Raw genomic sequence first — 26,641 nt, forward strand, 5'->3', positions numbered from 1 at the left:
TGAGCTGTAAAAATGCCAGCGCTAGGAAGGTTGTGAACAGGCAAGATCAAAAAGTGGAGGATCTAACTCAGGGGTCCTCAAACTACAGCCTGCGGGCCGGATACGGCCCCCCAGGGTCCTCAATCCGGCCCCCGGTATTACAGAATCCCCCTGCCACCCCCCCCCCCCGCTGGGGGTTGGGGGGGGAAACGAAGCAGCCGCAGATGACTGCCTGCCACTTCATCCGCGCGCTGGCCCCCTGGTTAAAAAGTTTGAGGACCCCTGATCTAACTAGTTTAGATGCAGCAGCTTACCCAGGTTTCTAGCAATAGGCTGTTGAGGGTAGTGGGGTTTCCCAAAAGGCAGCCTGTAGGTGTTTTGGGTTTATGTATTTCCCAAGCAGGAGTAGGTGACCCAAAATATGGTATACTTCCAATCCTTCTGCAAGTACAGCCTCTGAATAGATGTCTTGATTCTACTGCGGTTTTAATTTCTGGCATTACTGGTTGATAAGTCTTTCACTAGATTTGTACGTAGCACTGCAGCTTCTCATTGACATCTGGTGCTGCTTAAAAACAAACCCTGGGGGTTAAATGTTAATCGCATATTTGCCCCAAGGTTGTATTGTCCTAGAGGTGAAACGCCGTCCTTGCATCTTCCAGTACGTTGCCTGTTTGTTACTAAGCTTTCTTCTTTTAAAATCCATTCAGAGATCATTAGTGACAGCTCATTGAATGCCTTTTTGGGAAGAGAGTAAGTGTCAGAATGCAATTATATAGGGGTTAAATATGGTTACGGCAGTGTGGCTTGGCGGTTGCAGAGGAGATCCAGGAGTAGAGCTCCTATTTCATACTGTACCCTGAACCTCAGGTGATCTGAAGCTGGCCAGATAATTGGTTTATCTGGATTTACCAGTACCCTGAAAATGGGGATACTTCCTTACATCAGATGATAAGTTAAACTTCATCATCATTTGTTTTCAGAGCCTCTGAGAGGAAACTTAATTAACACCAACGTGAAAGCAGTCAGCCTGCATAGCCTTAGTACATGTGTAATTCAGACTAGACTTTGAGTTGTGCAAAACTGATTGAAATTATTACCCCGGCTGTCTTTTTGTGAATATTTCTCTGAATGCTTAATTTTACAGCAATAGCTGTGTTTTATCTGTGTGTTTATTTTGCAGGAAGTTCCACAAGAAATTGGGTCAGCAGGCATGGCTGGTTGCTGCTATTACTGCCACAGAGTTTCTGATCGTTGTGAAGTACGATCCCTATACACTGACACTTTCTCTTCCTTTCTACATTACCCAGTGCTGGATCTTGGGGATTATACTTGTGCTCACCTGGACAGCCTGGCGTTTCTTCATTCGGTAAGTGGTGTTTTGACATGATACGTTAGGTCTAGCCTGGGTCTTACTGGGGAGTTCAACAGCACATCTTCAAATGTGTGCCGTCATTAGCCTTCAGTGCCTCCTGAGGATTGATTACAACTCTTTTGGATGGCTAGAGCTGCAGCAGTTTTGTGTAAGAATTATTAAATAGGGAGTTTTCTGTGCATGATCCTGGCAGTTTTCTTTCTGGATGAAGCCTCTGGTAGCTTTGGTCTTTGTGGGACTACTTGCATCAGTGTTGCTGCAGAAGCAGGTGAACAGTTAAGTGCCTGGCTGCATCTGGACTTCCTGGATGAGTGAGGATGGCAGATGAGATCAGTGGGGTGTTTTCCCTGTGCTCTGAGTTAGACAAGACTAAGATGTTTTACAGCTTCATTGGAAGAAGTCTGCTGTGTTGCAGTTGTCGGAGCTGCCCCAGCATCAGCGAGAAGTGAGCCAAGTCAAATGTGTCTGGCTTGAATGCCGCTCTGGGCAAGTAAATGAAAAGCAGCTGTGCAAGGCTGAAGGAATTACTGTAATCTATAGAGGAGGGCCTGTACAACAGCAGTGGTTGCTGCTCTTGAGCATGCTGCTGTATGCTTCTGAAAGAGGTGATAATAGCCAGACTAGTAGCAAGAAACACAAATTTCAAGTGAATCAATGCCATCAGCAATTTCAGAAATCTACAGCCAGAAGACTCAAGTGTGTTAACTTATCCCAAGGGCAGTTGCATCCAGAGCAAACTTGCCTTACAGTTTTTAGTGTCTGTTGAAATTGTTTATTTACATCACTGGTTCACATCTGTTTGTTTTTCTTTTTAGTGACATCACTTTGCGGTACAAGGAGATAAGGAGACAGAAGCAAGAGCACAAATATGAAAAGGACAAATGCTTGAGCAATGGTGATGGACACTCATCGATACTGGATGAACAAAATGGGAACAAACTAAGGGAGAGGAAACTTTGAGCAACAGACAAAGGGCTAAACAGAACTCATAGTGCTTAAGTTGGCCTGGTGGACAGTTTCAACTTTATCCTACCTAACTTGTAATTTTCATTGTTAGCTTTCCAACGTGTGAAAATCCTCTTGGGGAAAAGATGTCACTTTGACATATGCACCTTTTCTCCTCGTGTACACCTAGTCAGAGTCGGAGAAAGTCTGTGTAGAGGGAAGTCAGAGTCAACACCGTTGCAACGAGATGGGATCTTCATTCAGGCGTGTTGTATGTCTTCCTTGAAAACAAGGTTTGGAGACAAGGGGCTTTAAAGCAAAGCTCAAAGGGAATCTAGCTGATCTATTTCCAGTAAACTGTGTGATTTTATTTTGGCATTTGGGCATTAGGAACGCTTTGTTTTGGAGTGCACAGATACCAGACACAGGAAATGAATTATTTTTTTTCTGCTGAAACTACCGTGAGCTGTGGAGTAAGATTGTGTAAAGTGTTCAGCCGCCGATTAACAGAACTGCAGCAAGATAAACATAAATAAACTGAAACTTGTGAACAAGTTGCATTACTTGCACAGAATGTAATACAGAACACTACTGTTACAGCCCCTGTAGTACGGGGGTTATTGCCTTTCTCTAAACTGACTTTCAACATCCTGGAGTAGCCTGCAATAGTTTTATCGTGTATCACAGCTCTAGGGAGACAGACAACTACTGCTTAGTTTTGTTTTGGTTTTGGTTTTTTTTGTCGTCTTTTTTTATTTTTTTTCCAGTCTTCATCATCTCTTAAATGCAAGGGAAGGTTGAATAAGAAAGGTCAACCTGCCTTTCCTTCACTTTGTGGAGTAAAATGTGTTACAAGCAGAAAACTGGGAGTTACTCCATCAGTCTTAAGTTATTTGCCTTATTCGCAGCTCTTTTAGTTTGCTTACCAAGAGTGTTTCGTTCTTTGTGTCTGCTGTACGGGGCATGTCAGGTTCTGCCATCCTTCAGAGCTGCCCTGTTCCTCCCAAGGTAACTCCAGGCTGAGCAATCTCCCGAGCCCAGCTGGAAAAGGTGTTCACTGCAGTCACGCACAAAAATCGCTGTTTAACATGCTGCCAGCCCTGCCAAAAGAACAAACTGAGGCAAGTGCATCTTTCTTCCCCGGGCACTGTGTAGTAGCAGAGGTCTGCAGGCTAAGCTAGGCAGCATTTTTGCTGGTGACTCAACATCTAGGAAAAGAAGTTGGAAATCTGGGCTGCATTTTTTTGGGGGGGTCATTATTCCAAAACATAGGTGCTACATTAAGCATCATTTTTGTAACCTCTGCTCTAATCCTTTGCATTGGCGTCTAAGGCACTGACATAACCGTAGCCATATCACCTTTTAAATACTGTGATCTAATCTGGTTGTTAAAGGATGTTTTTCAGGGAAGTGTTTATGCAGAAAAAAATGACATGAACACCACCAGTAGAATTTCAAGAGTGCAACTCCAAACTTTTTAAGTGGCAGGAGACTTGCAGAGCTGCTGGCTACCAAACATCTGCTTTTTTGATCCGTTTTGGTCTTGTATGTGAATGGCAACCAAAATCTGCATTTCTCCCATGTTTACAGTGACCCGTAGACTTGCCAGCTGTAAGGAATGGGCACTTGTCAGTAGGGCGGTCTTCAATTAGTCGAGCAGTTTGGTTGCATTGAAGAGCTCAACAAATGAAGCAGTTCACGGGCCAGGGGTGCCCCAGCTGCTTAGCAGACACAGAGGAGGGTGACCAATACGAGAGGTAGCGTCCGGCTTCTTTCTCGAGTATGTACAATGTACTGTGGATAGTCGCTCAACGGCTGCTCTTAAATGGTAGTATTTTGCTGCTGTGAGGTAGTGAAGAATGTATGGCTGTGTACCTAGATGCTGACAAGTTTGTAAATGGGCAGGGTGCTGAGTTGAGCAAATATTTATTTCTATGCCTTTCCACCTGGAGTCGTTCTAGTTCCAGCTTTAGACCAGTCTTACGAACTGTTAATTGATCGTTTGGTAGCTCGTACTGGCGTGTTGTGCTTGTGTAGTCCCAGCGAGCGAGGCTCAGGTCAGTGTATCTCCATTCTGTTCGTGCTGGTTAACACTGTGGCCCCCCAGCCCGATCCCTGCAATACAACCTCCGGGGTCTGTCTCGTGGTTCGGGTGGTGGCAGGCACGCCTGGGGAGGACCTGCCGTTGTACCTCCCTCCCCGCTGAGAACCTGCTTGCCTGTGTGAAACAACTGGTGAGGAATACCTCCTATTCCAGGTATTCTTCTGTATGTGTTCCCTAGTAGCGATTCTGGAGCTTTGACCTAACACATAAAACACTGACTTGTTTGTCTACATCCATCTAAACAGCTTTTATGGTTAGTCTGGATAACTGACCCAGTGTAATAAAGCGATGTTTGCTGGTGTGTTCTTTGGTACAATGTGTGTGTCCTCGTGGTTTCTCTCTCCTGTTGCCTTGCAAGTGGGACTGGGTGGGTAAGAGGACTTAGCCTGAATTTCCCCCCCCCCCCCCGAAATGCTGTCCGTGGTGGGCGCTGGGCCTGAAGGTAATGAACTTGTCCAGATTTTCAGAGAAATAGGTGTTACGAGCCCTTGCTCCACTGCTGCGATACGGAAATGCTTGTTGCGGTACACTTAACGAGGGTGATCCTTCACTGTAAAGTGGACTTGGGCTATGCACAACGTGTTTAGTAACTTCATAGTCTCTGTGCTTCCCTTACAGACTCATGTCTAGCGTTGCAGGTGGGCTCTAATAGTTGCAGTCTTGCCTGGTTTTAGGAATCCTTTTGTGATCATCTATTGGAGAAGTACTCAAAAGCAAGCTCGTATGGAGAAGATGAAAGGACAGCTGATAAGCCTCACTTAAATAACATTTGGGGTGGCATAAAATGAGACCATCCCTATGGTGATGAAGGAGGCAGCAGTCTCCCATTTCTATTCGCATCAGTATCTTACCGTGTGTTTTCTTAGCTTACCTTCTTCGTCAGAAAACTAGAGCAAGAGATCTGCTCACGGTTATACCTGTGTAGAGATTTACCAAAGGTAAGTTGTTGGCTTTAAAAAGGAAAAATGCAGGGGAATGGGTGGGTGGGTGAGAGTGTGCTCAGCTAATGCTGTTGTGGATGACTTTTTTTCTTGCAAGTGACTTCTCTGTTTTGGAGGCAAGCTAGCGGGGGCCTTGGCCCTGCTCTGAGGTGTCAGTTTGATGTCCCTCAAGCCTACCTGTGTGGAGGGTTACTTTGCTAAGATGGGATTTGAGGTTGTGGTTCCTGGTTGTCAATACTTGGGTAACCACCTTGGGGACCACCTGCCTGTCCTCTCGTTTCTGTCCCTGCTTGCACATGATGCAGCGGTGCTCCGCAGCCCTTAAGAGCCAGTTCTTCGCTTCCCCTTGCCGTATGCCTACCACGTTTGTGGGGGCTGCCACTGGGTTAGATTGCGGAGGGGCTGCCTGAACCCCCTGGTGTTGCCCAGGGAGGTGCTGACCCTGCGCCATGGCAGCTGTGCCTTTCTGGGTGAAGATTCAAGGGGAACGGCTGTTTCAGAGCACCTGAAGTTAGCAATTAGCTTCACTTAATTGTTCCAGACCGCTCTGGCAGTACCTGCTGCGTGGGCTTACAGCGAAAGGCTGCTCCCTCGGGTGGCTGGAGAACAGCTCAATGCGAGCGGGCTGGACCCTGCAGCTCTGTCACCCTGAAGCTGTGGGGCCATCTGGCCACCCTCTGTGCTCCCCACCCTGTCACTCCCCCCATCACTCCCCCCGCTGCTGGGTGGGCTCGGAGGAGGTGCTGACAGCAGCCGGGCCTGCGGAAGGAATTCTTTGCTACTTTATTTGGTTTTCTTTCCCTGTGAATTTTTTGGTCCTATTGCTGGCCTTAAAGAACCTGAATGATGCTTTTGGAATCATCAGCTTCTGACACAAGTACTGTTGGGTAGCTTTTCCAGGAGTATTTTGACCCAGACTAAGCAGTTTTCCTGCCGAGTGGGCTGGCCAAGTGAGCCCCCAGGAGCAGAAGCCGGCTGAGGTACCGCTGCTGCATCCCTGTGGTGGCAAAAAACCTGAACGAGCCCTCCTGAGGAGTGCATGGGGCACCTCACCACTGCTGACGTGCTCCTGTGTCGCTCTTGGAAGGGTTTGTTTATCAGTCTGCATCGTTGAGCCGCTGTTGTTTAATTACCCTCAGTTATCTAAGGCCTGACCTAAGTACAAGGGCGATGACAAACTCGTGCCATCTGTTAGCAATATGAAATTGATGTTTAATAGAGTAGTCGGCATCTGTATGAGGCTGGATAAACCTTCACATGCCCGAACTGGGGCCTTTGGAGAGAATCAAGACCCAGCTGAGCTCTGTCCCCTTTAAAGCAGCTCTGCGTGGTCAGCCGGCGCAACGGAGGGCCTTGGGCCGCTCCTGCAAGGGGTGCTGGAACCCCCAGCCTGCCCCATCCCTCGGGAGCGTGGTGTCTGAGCTGCTACGGGTGAGCTCTGGGGATGTGCTCTTTTTCCAACTGGTTTGTATACCTCTAGAGGAAGGGGCTGTGTTTTGGTCCCGAGTGGGCCGGGAAGCCCGATGCTCCTGGGAAGGACCCTTGGCTGCAGGATGAGGCTCCTCTCCCACCCTGGCAGCGTTTTTGGGTTACGGTCAAAACTGGGTCTGTTTTCTCCCTGAAAATTGATTCCCTGCCAGGAGAATCGTGGGGACCGGCTCCCAGTGCTGGCCCTCCCTGGAGGAGCCCAGCACAGGAGCCGGAGAGCCCTGCAGCAGGGCAGCAGATGGGTGAACCGGCCCTGCTGCTGGATGTGCTGGGTTTTCCTGGGAATTAAAGGTTCTCTGGAGCATCACACTGCTCCATGGCCAGCTGAGACCGTCTTTGCTTGGGGTGCATGTGGTTCATTCCCCTGCCCAAAACTGTGATTATTCTGTTATCTCCAATTCGAGCAAAGTGAAGCTCTTGCTGTTTGAAATGATATCTTGCTCCCCTGGAAGGCTCTGCCAGCCGCGGTGGGATGGCTGGAGGCACGTCGGTGAAGCCAGGGTAAGGAACGGCAACATCTCAGTGCCCGATGCCGGAGGGTGCGTGTAGAGCTTTGGCCGATGTGCACTTAGCCACAGGCACCTGCCAGCGGGCGCTGAGCTTTCCGTTTCCCAACTGCTGAAAGGGGTTTTTGGGCCAAGTCCATGTCACATCTTGGCACTGGGAGTTTTACCTTCTGTTGCACTGAGGGAGAGGGGAACTGATGGATTTGCTTTACCGAGGCTTTGCTGGTGGAAGCCCCCAGCATGCCCAGGACCCCCGGCATTGCTCCGTGGCTGGCTGAGAGGTGGATGGAGGAGGCAGGAGGCTGCTGTTATCCCTGCCCATCCCTTGGGGAGGGCAGGGCAGCCTGGAAGCCTGCCTTGGGGACCGGTGAGGAGCCAAGGATTTGGCGCTCGGGTGAGGATCCTGACCCTGAATGGCTTTATGGTGGAGAGTGGCACTTTTGGGGGCGAGAGGAGGGGACGTGGATCCTGCTGGAGAGAAATATGAAGTTGGTCCATGGGGTGAGTGAGGGCAAGCTGGAGGTGGCAGGGGAGTGGAGGGGGCTGATGACGGGGAGGGGGTCCCTGCACAGTGGAGGGGGGATGTGAGGGGTTCCCCCCGGGCAGTGGGATGCAGGGGCGTCCTCTGGTGCAGGAGCCAAGGGTGGGGGGATGATGCTGGGAAGCAGAGCAGGGGCCGGGCTCAGCTTGCGGACCCCCAAACCCCAAGGCAGGGGAGGCAGAAGCCGTCCCCGGTTCACCCCAGCGCGGGAAGGGGTGGGGGGGGTGGGAGTGGGGGGGCTGGGGGCGGTACTGCGCTCCCCCCCAGCCCAGGAGGAGGCCGGGGCGGCCCCGCCCCCCCTCAAATCCATCTTTTCCCCCCAAAGTAGCGGTGAGTCGGGGGGCCTGCCGGTGCACGGGGGGGGCGGCTCACCCGGCGGGGGTACGGGACACGACGCGGGGACAAGGGGGTCGTGGCCCAGGCCCGGGGGGATGCGACACGGGTGACAGCGGGGGGGGGAGGGGCGCTGCCGGGCTTTGCCTTGTCCGCATGGCGTGGGGAGGGGGCTGGCAGCCTCCCGCTGCGCTGCGGGGCGGGGGGGGGGGGTTGATGGGCTGCTAAGCTTTTAGGTGTTTTGTGGTTTGTTTTTTTAATGGCAACTTCCTAAGGAAAGTCTCCAGCCTGCGGAGCTGGGTGCTCGGAGCCTGGGAGGCAAACCCGAGCGAGAGACCCCCCGCACCTCGCCCCCAGCCCCCCCGAGGCTCGGGGCCTCCCCGGCGCTGTGGCAGGAGGCGGAGGACCGTGGGGGGGGCTGCGGGCGGGGGGCCGGGGAGCGGGGCGGGGGTTGCTTCTCCTCCGCTTTATCGTAGGTTAGGCCGGCTCGAAGCAAAGCCCAGCCCGGGGAAGGCGCCGCTCCCGGTGCGGAGACCGCCGGACCCGCCGCACGGGAGAGCGGGAGGTGCCGCCCGCAGCCCCCCCGGCCTCCCCCCGGCCCCGCCCCGGCGCTCCGAGGGGCCGGCGGCGGAGCCCGGTAGCCCATCCCGAGCCTCCCCCCGTCCCCTGCAGTGAGGCGTCCCAGCCTGGCCCCGTCGGCGCGGGGAGGGATGCCGTGGATCCGGGGGCCGTCCCCGCCGAACTCGGCAGCCATCGGGAACCTCCGGGAAGCGCGGGGCCGGGCCCGGCGGCTGCTGCCCCTCCGCCTGGGGTAGCCCGGCGGCTGCTGCATCCCTCTCCCCTCCGGCTGGGGCAGCCCGGCGGCTGCTGCATCCCCCTCCCCTCCGGCCCGCGGCGGGGGCGGACGCGCGGCTGCTGCTCGGCGGCCCCGGAGGCTGCGGGGGGGTCCCCGCTCTGCTCTACCGGCCCCACGGATTTTTACCTGCCCAGGTAACAGCGGCACTGGGCTGCCGAGGAGGACACCGGTTCACCGCCGGCATCGGCCCGGGGCGGGAGGGTGCGGGATGGGGCGAGGCCGGCGCCTTCGGGTGTAAATCGGGCGGAACCGGCATCTCGAGGTGCCGGTCGTGGGGCGGCGAGAACGGTGGAGGAGCAGAGCCCGCAGCTGGGTGTTCTGTCAAGTTTTAGGTGGGTGCTTATTTTTTTGGGCTAATGTGCCAGCAGCAAACTTGATCCTACTTCTCTGCCTCGCGGATCGAGGCCAGACAGAGCTCCCCGCCAGCAGGAGAGGGATGGAGCCTGGCTCGGAACGCGGGATGGGTGCGTGCGGGCAGCAGGATCGGTGCTGGAGGAGAGGAGGGGTGCTGCTGGAGGAGGGGACAGGTGCTGCTGGAGGGCTCGGCTCACCAGTGCCGGGACTTTAGCTGGGTCTCAGGCGCCTGGTGGAGCCGGGCATTGGTGTCTGGGCGAGGGCGAGAAGGAAGCGGCAAATGCGGAGACCGCTGCTGTGCTTCATAACTTGGATTGTGGCATTTCGGGATTGCAGCACGCTCTGGAGGGTGTCTGGACGGTGTGGGACTGTACCCGTGTCGGCCCAGTGCTCTGGGGCCAGCAGCCAGGGTTTCTGGGCGAGCTGTGTGGGGCCTTGGACCGTCATGATGCCAAAGCAGCAGCAAGGTGTCAACCCCCCTGTAGCCTGGGGGCAGCCCCCCCCACCTTCCAGAGGGAACACGTGGCTGCTTTGCCATTTCTCTCCCTGCATTGAGCTGTTTTATCACCCCTCCCCAAGCAAGAACAGTATCCTGAGCTCTGCAGCAGCTCACAAGGGAAATGCAGCTGCCCCGGCCCTCGGCAGGGGGATGCCGCGGCAGGTGGGGGATGCTCTGCACCCTGAGCCAGGGCTCTGCCCAGCCTCGAGGTCTCCACAGGGAAAAAGCTAGCCATCCCTGTGCTGCCGGCGGTGGGGAGTGGTGCCGGTCCCCTCCTAATCCCTCAGGTTTGACTTCCCAGGAAGGGATTTGAAAGGCAAGCCTGGGGACAACAGAGCATCCCTGTGAAACGGTTGCAGGGAAGAGCTTAGTTAACAAAAAATATATAATAAATCCCTTCCTTGAGCACCTTCACTTGCTTACTCGGGAAGGGCTGGTGCCGTTGTGCTAATAGAGGGGTACCAACCTGCTTTAGCTCTGTGCCGAGCACTGCAGTCAGTTCATGTCTCTCTGGCTGCTTAGAGCTCGTTAGAAAAGGATGTCTTTGGGGACAAAGCTTTGAAAGAAATGGAAAATGGGAAATTCTTTCTAGTTTTTGAAAGAAATGGAGAGTTTTTAAAAAGGATATTTACCCTTCTGCAGAGGAAGTTGGTCCTGAAAACTTCTGTCTTTTGTTATTAAAAAAAGCCACCAGGAAACGGGGGAAGAAATGGAGCCACCTACTTAGGCACGGTAGTTTTTCAGGACATAAAATGGGGTTTTTTGGGGTAGATCTCCATAACATTGCACTATTAAGATGTCAGTGTGGATTTCCAGAGCTAAACAGTTGAGCTCAGTCCACACATGACACGAGTTTAGCATGTTCTCAGCTAAGATATTGCTGAGTGTTTGTGCCTCGCATAGAGGTTTCTGTCTGAGGAGGGAGGCTGGGGACGTGGTGGATGTCCCAGCCCCAGCCCAGCCTCCCTGTTGTTTTGGGTTAGTGACTCAATTGCATTTAGAAAAAGACCCCTCCCGCTGTTACCCCAAGGGCAGACCGTGCGACCCTTGCAGAGGGGGCCCCCAGCCACACCAGGCTAGCGTGGCTGCTGTTTCATGCTATAATGTGCTGCGGTTTCCAGCTTTCCTATAAAAATTCAAGCCTGGGCAGTTTTTTTTTCGGGGGGGGGGGGGGGGAAGTGATCGCTCCTACAGTGCCTGAGTCTGTGAGCATCTGAGGTGAGCTGGAAGATGGTACCCAAACACCAAGTGACCGTCCATCTGAGGCAAATCCAGCTCTTTGTTGTGTGTGTTGAGTGGTGTTTGGGGCTGTGTAAGTTTTGGAGAGGGGCTGGGGGGGCTCTGGTGGGCTCGGTGGGGAGATTTCAGGTGCAGCGCTGAAGATGTGTCCCTGGGCTTGGGGTTCGGGCATTGCAGTCTGTGGAATCACATCAGCGCACCATGATCCGTGATCTCCTGGCGCAGGTCCCAGGAAGCAGGGGGGTGCCGACTCGGTGCGTGTTGGAATTCAGTGTTGGGTGTTTGCAGGGGATCCCAAACCCCCTTTGCATAGCGGGAAATAGCCGGCTTGGATAAATCCCCTTCAGCATCACATGATGTCTTTGCTGGGATCTGTCTCGGAAGAGCAGCTTCCGTTTAGGATGGATCTTGCGTACGACTCGCCTGGGAAAACCCCTTCAGAGAGAAAGGTAATCGAGCTTTCCTGCTGCAGGAATTGATTCCTGGGGAAAGGCATCATCTAAACCCTGCAGTGACCCAGAAATCGGGCTGCTCCTCCTGCATGTGGCCGTGGCAGAGCCGTGGGTGCAGAGCAACCCTCGGGTGAGGCTGAGGAAAGCCATGGGAGGCAAAGATGACATTTAAACTGGCAAAGAGATTAGAAAAGCAGCAAAGGGCTAAAGGGCTCCTGGAGGGGAAGTGGCCATGCAAGGGGCATTTGAAAATGTCACCCATTAAATACTCCCAAGGTAAATCATGTGGCTCTGTGTCTCGGCGTGGCCACTCTCCTGGTTCCCGAGGGGTTTTCAGTCCCTTCTGGAGCGATTCTGTTGGCGGCTGAAACGCTTCAGTGCACGTTTGCTTGGTGCCTGGCAGAGGAGCCAAGGCCAGGAGCTGTGGAGGGGTAGCAGTGATTTAGCATCCCTGCTAAAAAAATCAAGAGGCGGCTCTTTTTTTTTTTTATTCTCCCCCTTTGTCCTAACTCAGTGTCTCACGCCTTGCAGGCTGTCCCACTGGCAGGGAGCGTTTGCCATGGACAACGGTCACATAAGCAGATACCGCTTAAGCGGTGAGTACTGCGGAGCGAGCCGGGGCAGGGGTCTGGGGGCATGGGGCTGAGGGAATGCTGACTGCAGGAGGAACCCTTCGCTGCACACACACACAGGGTTTGGTTTCCTAACACAGGGCTAAAGCCCTGGAACACACCAAGCTTTCTAGGTTAGGTGCTCAGCCCCAGGAGATGGGCAGGTGCGGGCAGGAGGCGGGTTCCAGCTCAGCTGGGCTCTGTACCTGCAGTTATTCAGCAGCAGGTGCAATAAAGGGCTATTTCGCCCCCCGTTTGCCCCCCTGCTGCAGCAGGAGCACGTGAGCTCCTGGAGCTGGATGGTTTTTAGTGCCCAAGGAAGCCATGCCGCTTCCCCCAGCACCCTTAGCCTGGGATGCGGGGATAAATCCTAGCCCTTTGCAGACCATGAGGGGATTGGGTTGGGGTGGAGGCAGCAGGATCTGGCTTGTACCCCAAGGCTTTCACCCTCGAGATCCCTCTGTGCTGCTTGTGGCCCTCTGGAGGGATCAAAATTTAGGCACTTTGGATGCAAATAGTTGGTTCCTTCTGATACATCCCTGTGCAGGCTCCTGCTGGAGGAGGTTTGGGGACGGGGGGAGCTGCGGGTTGTCCCTCTGCTCGGATGTGATGTGGGAGTCAGCCGGGCTTGGGCTTTTTCTGGCTCTGAAGCTGCTGCTGAAGGAGGGAGCGCCACAGCGTGACGCGGGAGGACTCCCTGGCAGCACTCTGTAATGAGAAACCTTTTTTTTTTTTTCCTTCCCCCCTTTTTTTGTGTTACACTGAGTGATTGGTGTTGGTTCAGTCGCTGGTGTGATGGAGGCTGGTGCAATGCAGCAACAACTGCTCAGTGTACCATCGCAGGGCTGCTGTGTCCTCTCGCTCTGCAGCCGCAAGCCTGGGCTTTCTCTTCCCTGGATCACATTAGCAGCAGTTGTGGTGGTGTTTTTTTTTCCCCTGTTTACAAAAGCTTTTTGTTAGGTTTGCTTTTTGGTTGTGTTTTTTTTTTGTTTGCTTTGTTTTGTTTTGTTTTTAATCTATTTCTGGATTTTCTTGGCATCCCCAGCCCGTGGGAAGCCAGGCAGCGGTGAGGGTTTCCCTGTGGTGGAAAGGGTGATGCAGATGTGCACTGAGCACATCTGTAAGCAGGACAGATCCGTAGCTGGTGAGAGGCCCCCCTGGCACCCCTGGGGCGATGCAGCCATTCCCTGATTTTCCTTGTTTGCTGGGGATCTGGGCTGAAATACGTGTGCACTTCACCTCCCAGGAAAGCGAAACAAGGACTCTGATTTGATTTGTTTTTATTAATATTTTTTGGCATGCAAAGCTGCTGTCTGACACAATTTGCAACCCGCCCAAGCAGGACGCTGGTTTATCCCCTCCCTCCACCCTTGGCCGACCCCATCCTCATAGCTCAGAGCTGGTTTTCTGGCACGGAAGCAGCAGAGGGCGAAGCCTCTGCCCCAGGGTTGCGGTGGCTCACGGTGCCTCCTGTCCCCTCGCAGTCACCACGAGCCCGCCTCGGTGGGAGATCGGCATCTATGCCACCGGCGCCTTGGTGCTGCTGGGGGTAGCTGCCGTCAACCTCTGGAAGCTCTGGCGCTCTGGCAGCTACCCGGCACCTTCCCCCTTCCCCAACTACGACTACCGGTACCTGGAGCAAAAGTACGGGGCGGCATATTCGGACATCAAACACAAGGTAAAAGGGCAGAAAGTTTTGCTTGCCTCCTTCCCCTTTGTGACACCGAGGGGCAAAGGATGGGCTGCACCCTCTCGCGGCGGGGGAGGGCCCGGGGCAGTGACCTGGTGCTGCAGGGGGTGTGCGGGGATCGGTGCGGAGCTGGGGAGCGGTGCTGGGGGGCTGCGGGAGGCGCAGGGCTTGCTGCTGCGGCAGCTTGAGGCCACGCAGGGGCTGTAAGGTGTCCAAAAAAGCGCCGGTGAATCCCAGCTGTCCCCGGCTTCGTAGGAAGGGATGGGATATGGGATCGCATTGCCTGGTTTTCCTTTCCCTGTCCGCAGCGAGGGGTGGGCCCGGGCTCTCAGAGGGCGCTGGATAAGACGTCGCCCACCCGCAAGAGCAGCCTGCGGGCAGACGACACCTACGAGAGCATCAACGAGCTGGGGAGCCTGGAGCTGATGAGCAAAGACCTGGGCTTGGCCCCCTATGGCCCCCTGAAGAAATCCATCTCGGCTGACTCGCTCAGCTCCATCTCCTCCATCGGGAACAACTTTGGGCAGGATTTCACGGTGGGGCAGGTGGAGGTCTCCATGCAGTACGATGGGAAGGCGGCCACCTTGCACGTGACGCTGCTGCAGGGCAAGGACCTGCTGGAGAAGGAGGACGCTCGCTTCGAGTCCTGCTTCATGCGCATCAGCCTCCTCCCGGCTGAGCAGATCGTCGGCATCTCCCGGGTGAGCCGCTCGCCCCTTCGGCACGGACCCCCCGTGCCCCACCGGCACAGACCCCCATGCCCCACGTGCCTGCCACAGCTTTCGCAGCACCCCTCAGCCGAGCTGCCCCAGACAGTGGTGGGGCCTCGGGAGTAGGGGGGTCCGGACACCCTGGGGCTGGGGCGGTTGGCACGGGAATTTTGGAGCCCTGCTCAGGGGGATTTCAGCATTCTGTGGGGTAGGGGGGTCCCAGGTGGGTTTGTGCATCAGTGACCCGGCGGAGGCAGAAATTTCTCCCTCCTGATTGGGATGTGTGATGACTTTGTTGTCCCCATGCGTGGCTTGCAGCGAGTTATTCTGCCTGACCTCCCCTGCTCTGGCAGCTGGGGGTGCTGCAGAAGGTGGAGGACATGGTCTGGGGGGGTGGGGTGGGGAGAGACGGCGTTTTGGGTGCGCGCTGCTGGTGTCATGCCGTGTCCCCGCGCACTCGGTTCACCCTGACGAAGCCCGAGCGTGGCAGCCGTGGCGCTTTCCCTCCCCGTGCGGGATGCGGTGGGTGAAGAGCTGGGTGGCTGCAGCAGCAGAGCCAGAACCAGGGGTGGTTTTGGGGTGAAGCCTCCCTTTTTTATATGCCCCAAAACTGCTCTCGGAAAGTAGGAGCCTCAGTATTCTTTCAGGAGCTGCTTTGTGCAAAGCTCAGGGTCAGCCAGTTTGACTTAATCAGGATATTCTGGAAAGGAGCAGAAAGCTTCATCCCACTAAAGGAGCCTTTCCAGAGGGGTGGAGGTGCCATTCCAGCACGCACAAACCCACTGCCTTTGAAATATTTTCACAGTGCCCTTTTAAGACCATTTTTTCCATCCGAAGATCAGGCTCTTTATTTATACCCTGGAGATATTTATTATTTAGCATCATTATTTATAATTCACCAGCGCTACTTACCCTCTTTTTGCTGTCCTGAGACAAGTCACAAAGACACATTCGGTTCTTTTCCTTTAATGCTTTGCGGTACTTTACGGTTTGGGTTTTTTTAAAATAGCAGCTAACGTTTCTGTTGTGCCTTTCAACCAGAGATCCCAAAATACCGTGTCGGCTGCAGACAGTCAGTCACCAGTGCTCTAAAGCAGGCAGCTGCAAATCTGCTTTTCCTGTAGAGGTACTTCAGTTCCCCCAGGGACCTGGGAAGTCAGTGGTATCCGATGGGAGAGCAGGGGACTGCTGCGCTGGGAAGGGGGTGATGGAAGGTACCTCGTGAGCTGCTTAGTGTCCTTCATCCCAGGGATGGAGCGCATCTAGATGAAGAGAGACAGATGTCAGAAAGTCCTTGGGAGGAGATGACCCATCTCCCCACTGCTGCTGAGGAGTCTGGGTGGCTCTTGGGGTGATGAAGCCCAGTGGGTTCAGGGCTGAGCCCCCCGGTCCTGCAGTGGGATCCCTTTTCCACCACAGCACCCAGCTTTGGATGGGTCCCGGGGAGCTGGTGGCTCCGCTCTGCTCTGCGCCATCCAAAGCTGCGCCTTTCCATCCCCTGGGAGCACTGGGCCTCCTTTTAGGACAAAACCTCCTGACTTGTGGGTGGTACCTTGGATGCCGAAATAAATGGGGCTGGAGTAGGGGGAAAATGGTCTCTAAAGCCATGATTTCAGAGCAGTTGCCCCCACCAGCTCTTTGGGACCAGGTAGCAACCAGCACCCTGCAGGATGGGGCCCTGGGGAGTTGCTGCTGCGTTTGCTCTGAGTAAACACCGTGACATAGAGATGATGTCTGGCAAAAAACGTCGTCTCTGTATGGCACGTTTAGGGGTTGCGAAGCCCATCAGCTCCAGCTTGGAGAGGGGCTGGGGGCTACACCCCTCAGCCAAATCCTGTAGCCTGGAGTGGCCAAGCCAGCCACATATCCAAGCTCCCAGGGTGCTGGGATGCCCAGCTCTTGCATCTGAGAGCACCAGACCAGCCTTAATTTTTTAATTGAAATAATTAATGGGCAATGGGGCAAGTCACAGCCCCTGTTTTCTACTCCAATACCTAAGCAGCTCCTGTGGTCAGATGGGAAATAACTTTTGTCCCCATTGGGGCTGGGAGCCTTCAGCTCCTTTGGGCTGGGGGATGCTCTGCCCTTGCCACCCCAAAGCCACACGTTGTTCACAGTTCGGAGAGAAATGGGGTAGTTCTTGGATGCAGCCCCAAAACCTGGTGGGTATCAAGGCAACCCCCCCCCCCCCCCCCATCCCTGCGGCAGATTCAGCGGAGCGCCTACGCTGTGGCCTTTGACGAGCGCTTCTCCATCCCACTGGACCCAGCAGCGCTGGAGGAGAACAGTCTGCGTTTCTCCGTCTTCGGCATCGATGAGGATGAGAGGAACGTCAGCACCGGCGTGGCTGAACTCAAGCTCTCTGACCTGGACCTGGCCACGCGGCCCTTCAATGCCTGGCTCTACCTGCAGGACATGAACAAGGTGAGCAGGGGGGTATTGTCCATCTTCCACCCAGGTTTTTTGAGGGTTTCTCCTCCCTGTCGGGCTGGGGTCAATGGGTGATGGGATGTTGTGTCCTGCAGGCAGTGGACACGGTGGGGGAGATCCTGCTGTCCCTGAGCTACCTGCCCACGGCAGAGCGCTTGACAGTGGTGGTGGTCAAAGCCAAGAACCTCGTGTGGACCAACGGCAAAGTGACTGCAGGTGAGTGGCGGGTGCTGGGTGGGTGCAGGGGTCCCTCTGTTTTGTGTGGGCTGGAGGTGGCTTTCATTCATGTTCATCCTGCTACGCTACATGGGTATCTTTGGAGTGACTCCCATTGAGGACAGACCCGACCAGGAAGGTCCACCAGAGGGTTTCTCCGACTTGGTCCAGCTCGCAGGGGAAACACGTTACTGACCCTGGGGTTTTTCTCTCCCTGAGCAGATCCCTTCGTCAAGGTGTACCTGCTGCAGGACGGGAGGAAGATCAGCAAGAAGAAGACGGCAGTGAAGAGAGATGATACCAACCCCGTATTCAATGAGGCCATGATTTTCTCGGTGCCAGCCATCGTGCTCCAGGTTTGTCCTGGCTCAAGGGGGCAAGTCCCAGCCTGGGGGGACACATCCCATCGCTCCAGATCCCCAAATCCCTGCGCTAGTGAGGACTTCCTGGGGTGTGAGGGGTTCTGGGGCAATCGTAGGAGCTGTGGGTTGGGGGCCATATATGTGCATATATGGTTCAGGGCAATGTATACATGGGGTAGGGGTGCAGGGAGATGTGTATGTATGGGGGATGTATATGTATGGGGTATGGCCGTTGGTGGGTTGTATGTGTGGGTTGAGGGATATAGGGGGATGCATGTGTATAGGGTATGACTCTGTAAGTGGATGGGTGCATATGCGGGTTTAGGGGACGTGGGGAAAGTAGGGGGATGTGTAAGTTTGGGGGGCATAGGAGGATGTATATATACAGGGCATGGCTGTGTAAGGGGATAAGCATATATAGTCTCCAGGTCTGGGGGGTGGGTATGGGGGATGTGTCTGACGGGTGGGGTGTAGAGGGATGGGTATGTGTGGGGTGTAGCTGTGCTGGTGGATGTGTATTTCTGGGGTGGGGGATGTAGGGGAGGTGTACGTAGGGGTGAGTGTTGGGGGGTACGTCTGTGTGCGCGTGGCTGGCTGGGGTGGGTGCGGGGGGGGTGGGTGCATGGCGGGGGGCAGCGCTAGCCATGCACTGACTGCTCTGTGCTGAGCCCTGCTGATGGCCTTGTGCTCCCTGACAGGAGCTGTCCCTGCGGGTGACGGTGGCAGAGTGTGGCGAGGACGGCCGTGCCGACAACACGGGCCACGTCCTCATCGGCCCGGCGGCCAGCGGGATGGGCATCACGCACTGGAACCAGATGCTGGCCACGCTGAGGAAGCCTGTCTCCATGTGGCACCCGCTCCGGCGGAACTAGGTGCTGGCGGGGGAGCCCGTCGTGCCCCCGGGATCCTGCACCCCAACACCGGCTCTGCCCTGGGGACAGCGGGCAGAGGGGGGCTCTGCCTGGCCGGTGGCTCGGCCGGGGGCTGCCACAGTGGGGCAGGGGCTGAGCGGGACTTGGCAGAGCTAAAGGCAGAGGGGCCGGGGCGCCTTGCTGCTGAAACACCGAGGGGACGGAGCGACTCCTTGGCTGTGTCTCTCCCCATGGGGGTCGCCCTCACGTGCGCTGGGGGCCAAGAACAGACGTGCTGAGGAAGGAGCCCCCACTTCAGATGGACCCAAACCACTGCCCGGCCGCCAGCCGGGCTCCCAAGCCTCTCATGTGCTCCCCAGCGGCCCCCGAATCGGTGGTGCCCTTGAACGTGGACCCCAAGGGCTGCCCGGGGGTGGGTGGATTTCTTTGGAAGGTGGTTTTTGGTCAAAAGAGGAGGGAAAATGGAGGGGGGGTTGATAAAGTGCCAGCATGGCGTGGTTTCTTTTGGCACGTGTGGATTTTCTGTTGGATTTCAGAGGGATTTGTGTGTGCTGCAGCAGGGCTGAAATGTTTCCAGTGAGAATGGAAAAAGGGAGAAGTAACAGCGGAAAAAGCAATTGTTGTTCCACCTTTTCTTCGAGCAGAGGAGATCTCTGCCCATCTCTGCTGGCTGCAGAGGAGTGGCTGGACTTGATAAGTGGTTTTTCAACCACTTTGGTTTGAGGTCAGATCCACGCTGAGCCACCCCCTAAAGGTCCAGCGTGATGGGGGTCAGCCCAGCCCCTTTTCCCAGCCAGACTAACCCTCGGGGCTGCTCGAAACGGCACCGCAAACTCCTGCTCTTCCGTGCATACCTTGCACTGAGGGTTCTATCTTACAGCCCCTTGTCCTGGAGTCGTGCTTTGGCGTGCTCCTCCCAAAGCTCACTCTTTCTGTCTGAAGCCTGGGTGCAGAGGGGAACACTCTGGTCCTGTGACCAAAGGCAGGCAGGAGAGACTCCAAATTTCCTAATTTTTAAGCCCAACTCCTGTTTCAGGGGGAAGGAAGGGGAAAAATCTGTTTGAATCCTGTCTGCTCATGGGCTGCCGGCCCAAACAATGACCAGCCCCTGGGCGAAGTTCGGGGTTTGTTAGGAGCTGATGCCGACTCTTTTCTGGAGGGTGACAGATGGAGGGCTGTGATGGAGCTCCTCCGTGGCACGGGCTGGTGGGCAGAGGATACCCTGGGGACACAGCCCTCGCTTGCACTGCAGCCTCAGCTCTTCTCTGCCTGCAGCACGCTGGCGGCAAGCCTGGCCGGGAAATCTGGGGGTGTCTGGGGCTGTTCGCCAGGAAGCCAAGTGCCACAGGTGAGCATGGTCAGGGATGTGGCTGCTTGAATGATTTGAGCAGGGGAAAAAAAAAAAAAAGTGTGAATGAGCCATTTATCCCTGATTGAAGATAACACCGTGGTGGTACCCTGAGCTGGCAGTGGTTTTCCTTTCTTTCATCTGTTTTCTCTATGACCTTCAGTCTGGGACAAGGCTGCGATTCCTCTGTTGCACCTTCCCCCCCCCGCAGCCCCTCGCAGGCACCGCACTGGCTCTTTCCCCCGTATACACGCAGCACCACTTGCTGATGCACAGATTTTCTTCTCCCACACTGTCTCTTCCTCCTCCCCACCTTTCCCTCCAGGAGCCCTGATGTCCCATCTGCTGCCAGGCGAGCTGGTGCCATCCCTCCGTGGGCTGACGCACAGCCGGCTCTGAGGATGGCGGCACGAGCCAAGGCGATGCTCAGAGCCGTGGTAGCTGCAGCCAGGCTGGGTATGCCCGGGACTGGGGCTGCAAGCGGAGGGGTTTTTTATAAAGGATATAGTTTATTGAAGGAGAAGGAAGGTTTTTTTGGAAGGTGATCACAGCCAGTAGTAACAGGCACTGAGGTCTGGGGGAAAATTTTGCACGTTAGCTACCTCAGCTAATGAGGGAAGAGAGAGACGTAGAAATGCCTGGCTATCTTGCAGCCCCTGCAAGCTGCTGAGCCTTTGGTCAGGATAAGAGCAGTGCCTTCCCCTGGTGCTGAAATCACCGGTGGGCAAGAGCTGTGATGGTCAGCCCCAAAATAATGGGGCACATGTGGTTTGGTGCTTTTTATTGTGCCTCTCTCCAGCCATTCCTCTGTGGGGGCATCTCAGCACCTTCTCCTGCATGCTGGGGGCCTGACCCTGGGAACAGAAAGTGGCTGCTTGAGCAGTTCATTAGGGGATGGTGGATGCTGCACGATGCATCAGTACCCGCTTGGAGCCACTGAGGAGGGCAGGGGGCTCTGGGTGGGTGGAGAGATGCTTTGGAGATGAGGATCAACAGGCAGAAAACAATGTGGACTGCAGGAGCAGGGAAGAAGTCTGGGAGGGAGAGGTGACGCCGAATGGAGGCTCCCTCCTGCCTGGGAGGGCTGCACAAAGCTCGCATGGCCGTACCCAGCCTTCGCCGCTGTGTGCTCATGGATGTTGGCCTCCAAGGAGCTTTGCAGGAAGGGCAGGAGAGGGGGGAAAGCCCGCCTGGCCTCAGCAGGTGTGGGAAGTGCCGGGGAAGGGAGCAGCACAGAGCCGCCGCCGAGGGGATGGTGAGCGGAGACCGCCTGTGGCAGCTTGCCCGGAGCAGCGGGCTGGTGCTTCGGAGCAGCTCGCCGTGGTGCCGGTAAGGTCACGACTTGAGGCCTCTCCATCCCCACACAGCCCTGGAGCAGGGTTAAACCCTGCATGGGCCACATCCTGCAGTGGGGCTGTGCCTGAACGTGGGAGCCCCTCTGCATGGCGGGGAGGGGATGCAGCCGGGCTCCACCTGCTCCCGAAGGGCAGCCAGAGGCTTGGGGTCCCGCTGGCTGCTGTGTGGACACGCCAGTCCACTCCAGCTCTGGGCTGGGAGCATTGCTGGGCTGGGAAAAGAGAGCTGGAGGCACCCGTTTCCTCAGCTGTCCTCCCTGGAGGCCAGGGGCACCTGCGGTTTTCAGTTCCTCTCGTGTTCCTGCTCAGGCAGCAGGGAAAAATCACAGTGACAGCCGATTGCTTTACGTGTTTTAATATCCGTCTTTACTGGCATTTTCCAGCCTCTCTGTATATGTCCATTACTTTGTCAGTAAGGATAACCAGGACACACAAAACTGCTCTCCTTCCTCTGTCTCAGCTCTGCGGTTTAGGGAAGCCCAGCAACTCTTTATTGGGGCACGCTGGCTCCAAGCTGTCTACCACCCAAAAATAAGAGCTCACGCTTTCCTCTGGGGCTCAGCACAGCCCCGGAGCTTTAATGGCACCTTTGGTTTATGTAGTCTGACCTGTGATTTCAAGGTTAACAAAGAAGTATGCAGGTCCTTCATTTCTCCTTGTCTTTCTTTTTGCCCTTTCTCTGGCCGGTCAGTTCACTGAGCTTCTTGTCCAGGCGCCGCTGGAGCTGGGCTCTCTTGGCTGGGTCCAGGGACTTGTCTTTGGAGCCGCTCCCAGGATAGAGAACCCCTTCCCTGCTGATCCTCTGCCGTGCCTGCGCCTTGGCCTTCTCCCCACAGCCATGAACCTGGTGGAGAGAGAACAGGGGCACTGATCGCATGCATAGGAATTGGGCAATTTTATTCCCAGAGCCTGGAATTCCTCTTCCACCTGCTTCACACCTCCCTAAAACGGTCTCTCATTTTTTATAGCTCCTCTAACAAAAACCAAAACATAGAAGTAATTTTTCTCCTGGAATCTGCACAGCAGGTAAATCATTCTTTTGGATGGTTTAAGTGCCTCCTTCCAAAACTTTAAACATCTGGGGAAAACCTCACACTTGCCATGTGAACAGCTGGATCTTTTACGGTTTTCACAGGAGAGCTAGAAATAAAACTGAGCTCCTGATGATGTTCTCTGCTAATACAGTATGACTTGGGGGGAAAAAGGAGTGAAACGGGAAAGGTAACTTGGGAAATAAGAGACCTTTTTAGCCATATATCTGCTTCTTTAATGTAATTAGATCTGTCTTCTGTACTGGAATGAAAAAAAAGCTTCATAATCCTAATTTTGTGCATGCAAACCTTTTCTAAAACCAGTCTGCGCTGAAGCCCAGGCTGCATTTAAGGTGTATTAACCAAAGTTCAATACCACCCTGAATCATTTCCACCAGGTCTACATCTGACAGCCTAAAAATTTACCCCTTCTGCTTGGTCTGTCCCAGAGTCATTTGCTGTTTTCACAAACATAAGCTGACCTGAGGATCCCAGCCCATTCTCCCAAGGCCGTGATAAACCTTCCTGTCCCTGTTAGCGCTGCCGGAGCAGGCTGTCGATGGCCGGGAATAGCCGCGCGCAGCACCTGGCACACGGCTCCTTGCCAGGACCAAGATTCCTGAGCCTGCTGGCCAACTGAGCCAGCCGTAGCCAACACACCCTCCAGTTAACTTTGAAACGGGCAGTATCAGTAGGTGCTGGAGCACAGGTTGAACATCGTTCTGTGGGCTCCACTGTGCCGTACTGGATGGGGAGGGGTTCAGCAGCTGGGGGCTGCTAAAGGGGTGACATGAGCTCTTGCTGAACTGGGACCCTCCATACACAGAGGCTCCAGCCCCTTTGAGATGGCTCCAGGTATGCGCTAGCTCCTCTCAGGGCCAGGCATGGGTAGGAGGTCCCAGGCTATTTCACATCAAAACCTGATAACGTCTGGAGAAAGGGCTGAACTTGAAAAAGCAAGAAACATTCATTGACACGGATTGCATCTTTCCAATTGTTTCTTGCTGGAGTCCTTATCACAAATCAGCAGGGAGAGGTGATTCTGCAGGAAAATTTATATCCCAACTGGATTGTGAATGACTGTAAATACAACTATTCTTTGCCATGGAAACAGATAGCACTCGACAAGGGGAAAATCTATGCTGAGGATTTATAGGTTAGCTTGCTAAATGTTGTTAAGCTCTGGGAGGCTCCACACGGTGAAAAGCTACGCCTGGGTGATGCAGGATAAGAGACGAGGGGCACAGGAGGCTGTGGCTGAACAGAAAATCATCACCTCTCAGCCCACATACTTGTCACAGCCACCACCCAGCCATGTCGGCTCTGCCCACAGCACTGGAACGGTGAGGGCAGCTTACCATGAAACCACACTGCCAACCCTGAAGGCTTAAACCGACCTGCCTGCCTGCACACCTGAACAGAAAGACGAAGCCTGACACCAGTTTAACCCTGTTTCCTTCCTTCCCAGATCTGGGGAGGAAAGGGCTGTCAAGCAGCTATGGAAGAACAGCAAGGAAGAAGCTGTTGGTTCAGTGGCCATCCCCCACGGAGGTGCAGGACATTACGGGGCTGCACAGATGCCTGCTCGAGAGTCCTCCAGCACAAGAATGAATAGGGGAGGTTGAGGGTCTGCTGTCACTCAGGTATGGATGGGAGCTAAAGCTGAGGCTGCACAGTGTGGAGCAACTCGGTTCCAGGCCAGTAAGGCACTTAAGGAAATGCCTAATTGCTATCAAGGCACGCAGCGCTGCTCCGTGCAGGCTCAGGCCTTGACTTGTCCCCAGGCTGCAGAGGGAATCTGCAAAGAGCTAGGAGCTGGGTCCAGGCTCCCTCAAGTCACTGCCTTGAGCTCACGCCTCTTTCATTTCTCCTCTCTGCCTTGCTTTATCTGCGTGACCTGAGAGTGTAAATGCCAGAGAATGGTAAAGAAGGGCACAAAGCAAGAGAGGAAAAAAGAAAAAGCTCTCGGGAGGAGGTGTGCAGAGCCCAGGAGTTAATGCCTGGCACCCCTTTCTACCTGTAGCTCTAGCAAAAGCTCGACAAAGAGGTTTCCACTTCAAACTCCTTGCAAGGAAATCCTGTCTGGAGGGCTCGACGGGGAAAATTCCCACATTAAACCCATGCTGCTTGGGTCCTGCTCCCCTCCAGCCCCCTCAGTGCTCAACCCGCTGGGCAGGCTGCCTGGCCCCATACGTACCTCCGGGATGTGATGGCTGAGGCAGTAGCGTCTGTTGCAGTGGAGGCAAAGCTGTCCCAGGGTTGTAACGCTGGCTTTGCAGCAGGGGAAGCCACATGTGTTGTCAGCTTTAATGGCAGCAGAGATCAGAGCGTCGATATCTTCTTCTGCCACACCGTCTGCTCTACTCTTAGCTGCTGCCTTTCCTGGGGAGAAGACAGGGGAAGAGACCTGGCCATTTAACCACCTGCTTAGAAGCTGAAAACAAACCCAAGCAGCCTGCAGCTACAGCCTGGGCTAGCGAGAAGCAGCCCTGGTCCGGGGAGTCACTGTTTGCAGCGACTGGGATTTCAGGGGGCTGGAGAAGAGGAAGAGACCATCCTCTGGCAGACAGGATGGCAGCTTCTAGCTGTTTTCCCCTGCCTCTGCATTTAGGAGGCAGCCACATCCTTCAGTGTGGACCAGGTACTCCTCTTCCTCTCCCTACATTCAGGAGCTTCCAATCTAACTCCTAAGCCTCTCTTCCTGGGAAAGGGTCCCCAGTGTTCTTCTTTTGACTTAAGAAATGTGCCTCCAGGCATTCAAAACCCCTCTGCCCCAGAAGCCGCAGCCAACTGATGCACGTTCCTGCCAGTTCTCACATCTCTGCAGTGACAAGCATCAAGAGCTTTCCAAAAGCCACGTCCCATGCTCCACACACATGTACAAAAAATCCTCAAGGCCTGGAGGCAAAACCACAGCAATTAAACAGCACGATCCATTCAAGGAAGTGCTGGTTATATGAAGAGAGTGACCTACCTTTGGCTTCGCATTTGTCTTTTTTCCTGCTGCTGCCCTGAAGGCAGGCACTGGGCTCCTGAGCCTTCCTCGTTGCCTCCTCCTGCCTGGCTTTCTCTCTCTGAACCCTCTCCAAGTGCAGGCTTTTCAGGTCCACTTTCCCTGAGCCCTTGCTGCTTCCTCCTGGCTCAGGGGGGACAGGAGTTTCCCTGCTGGGATGTTGCGGCTGAGGAAGGGGGAGCTGCTTGCTGGGGGGGGCGGCTGCAGGTAGCAAAGGCTTGGCAGGCTCTTTCTTGCAAACGCTGATGTACCGGTCCCTCCCTTCCCCGGTGCTCACGTGCTGCAGCCCGTACTCCTCTGCCATTAGGTGAACCAGCATCCGATCGTGAGAACTGAGCGATGGGGGGAAGTCCAAACGCATCTCGCTGCTCTCCAGGAAGGCCACCAGCATAGCCTTGAATCTGCTGGCACTGTCTTTTGTCCCTGGGCTCTCTCTCTCAGGACCGCTTGTGTTTGGGCAGAAACGTGCTTCTGGCTTCTGACACGTTGGTTTGGTTCCTGCTGCTTTGGGTTTCCTCCCTGGAGGCAGCTGTGGTTTGGGGCCAGGTGCTGCAGAAAGCTTTGCACCTTGCTGCCGCTCGCTGCGGCCCTCCTGGGTGTAATTTTCAGGCACGAGGTCATCGAGGTACTCGAAGGCTGTCCGTACCTCCCCGTGCTGGCTGAAATAATCCACCAGCCGCTTCAGAAAGGCTTGGTTGCTGACAGTGCGGGTGTCACAGATGACAGCCACGTGGCGCCGGGCGCGGGTCACCGCTACGTTTATCCGCCGGTCTTCTGCAAGAAAGCCCACCTCACCTGCGAGAAAGAAACGAAACAGGTGCAGGACTGTCAGTGGGTGCAGGGTTGGCTCCAGGTTTAGATTTGGCCCAAATGTTTGAAGGGTTGCTTGGCTGGAGGGTGGGAGTCAGTTTCCTGGGCTTTGGTCCCTGACTCACGCTGTTACCTTCACCTTTCTAGCTCTGTTTTACCACCTGCAAGCCAGAGCTAGGGCTCCTCACCCAGCTCCTGGGGTCGGGAGGAGGACGTATGGCACGTGGAGAGAAGTAGTACTTTCTGGGTGGCCCCCAACACAAGGTCGAGCTGGGACCTGGGAGCAAAAGCAATATGGAACAATGTGGAAAAGGCTCACCTTGCGACAGAAGACGAAGTGCAAGTAAAGAAATACACCCTGTCCTATACAACTGCCCTGACCCGCCCCCCAGCTCGTCAGGTTTAAGGTAACAGCCATTTAGGCAACTCTGCAAGGTTTGCTTCTGCTCTCTGGCTATTTTCTCAAAGAAAAGCAGTAAGAGCTAGCAAGTGCCAAGATGACTCAGTGAAGATCAGCTAGCGAGAAGGGTAGTGTGGGCGGCTTTTGAGTTTCCAGCTCCTGGGGATAAAGAGGAGGCCAG

The 26,641-nt window shown here is 55.0% G+C and overlaps 3 protein-coding genes across 9 annotated transcripts in view; 2 read left to right on the plus strand and 1 right to left on the minus strand.

Annotated features, from left to right (window-relative positions):
- Window positions 1–4,719, plus strand: part of PTDSS2 (phosphatidylserine synthase 2) — a 44,559-nt gene extending 39,840 nt beyond the window's left edge. For 3 of the 4 annotated variants that reach the window (XM_056354012.1, XM_056354010.1, XM_056354011.1), the window contains 2 exons: window positions 1,163–1,348; window positions 2,170–4,719. In XM_056354012.1, coding sequence (XP_056209987.1) covers window positions 1,163–1,348; window positions 2,170–2,314 — 331 coding nt within the window. In that variant the 3' untranslated portion in view covers window positions 2,315–4,719. The remainder of the gene's footprint in view (window positions 1–1,162; window positions 1,349–2,169) is intronic. The other variant, XM_056354013.1, reaches the window with a different exon arrangement.
- A 2,519-nt stretch (window positions 4,720–7,238) lies between these two features.
- On the plus strand, window positions 7,239–19,255 carry SYT12 (synaptotagmin 12). 3 transcript variants are annotated; one of them, XM_056353578.1, is made up of 8 exons: window positions 7,239–7,333; window positions 12,144–12,208; window positions 13,708–13,901; window positions 14,222–14,614; window positions 16,832–17,047; window positions 17,149–17,269; window positions 17,492–17,625; window positions 18,330–19,230. In XM_056353578.1, exons 1-8 carry the CDS (start codon window positions 7,305–7,307, stop codon window positions 18,501–18,503), a joined length of 1,326 nt encoding a protein of 441 aa, XP_056209553.1. In that variant the 5' UTR covers window positions 7,239–7,304; the 3' UTR covers window positions 18,504–19,230. The 3 variants fall into 3 exon arrangements, with proteins under 3 accessions (XP_056209553.1, XP_056209555.1, XP_056209554.1); XM_056353580.1 differs by lacking the exon at window positions 7,239–7,333 and adding an exon at window positions 8,702–9,202 and having other exon boundaries at window positions 18,330–19,255; XM_056353579.1 differs by lacking the exon at window positions 7,239–7,333 and adding an exon at window positions 9,324–11,609 and having other exon boundaries at window positions 18,330–19,226.
- Window positions 19,256–21,545: 2,290 nt separating this feature from the next.
- IGHMBP2 (immunoglobulin mu DNA binding protein 2) overlaps window positions 21,546–26,641 on the minus strand; it is a 43,484-nt gene continuing 38,388 nt past the window's right edge. For both annotated transcript variants that reach the window (XM_056353577.1, XM_056353576.1), the window contains exons 13-15: window positions 25,212–26,045; window positions 24,435–24,619; window positions 21,546–22,050 (exon numbers count right to left, since the gene is read on the minus strand). In XM_056353577.1, the coding sequence (XP_056209552.1) occupies window positions 21,853–22,050; window positions 24,435–24,619; window positions 25,212–26,045 (1,217 nt within the window). In that variant the 3' untranslated portion in view covers window positions 21,546–21,852. The remainder of the gene's footprint in view (window positions 22,051–24,434; window positions 24,620–25,211; window positions 26,046–26,641) is intronic.

Source organism: Falco biarmicus, chromosome 10, assembly GCF_023638135.1.
Source record: "Falco biarmicus isolate bFalBia1 chromosome 10, bFalBia1.pri, whole genome shotgun sequence".
Taxonomy (NCBI): domain Eukaryota; kingdom Metazoa; phylum Chordata; class Aves; order Falconiformes; family Falconidae; genus Falco; species Falco biarmicus.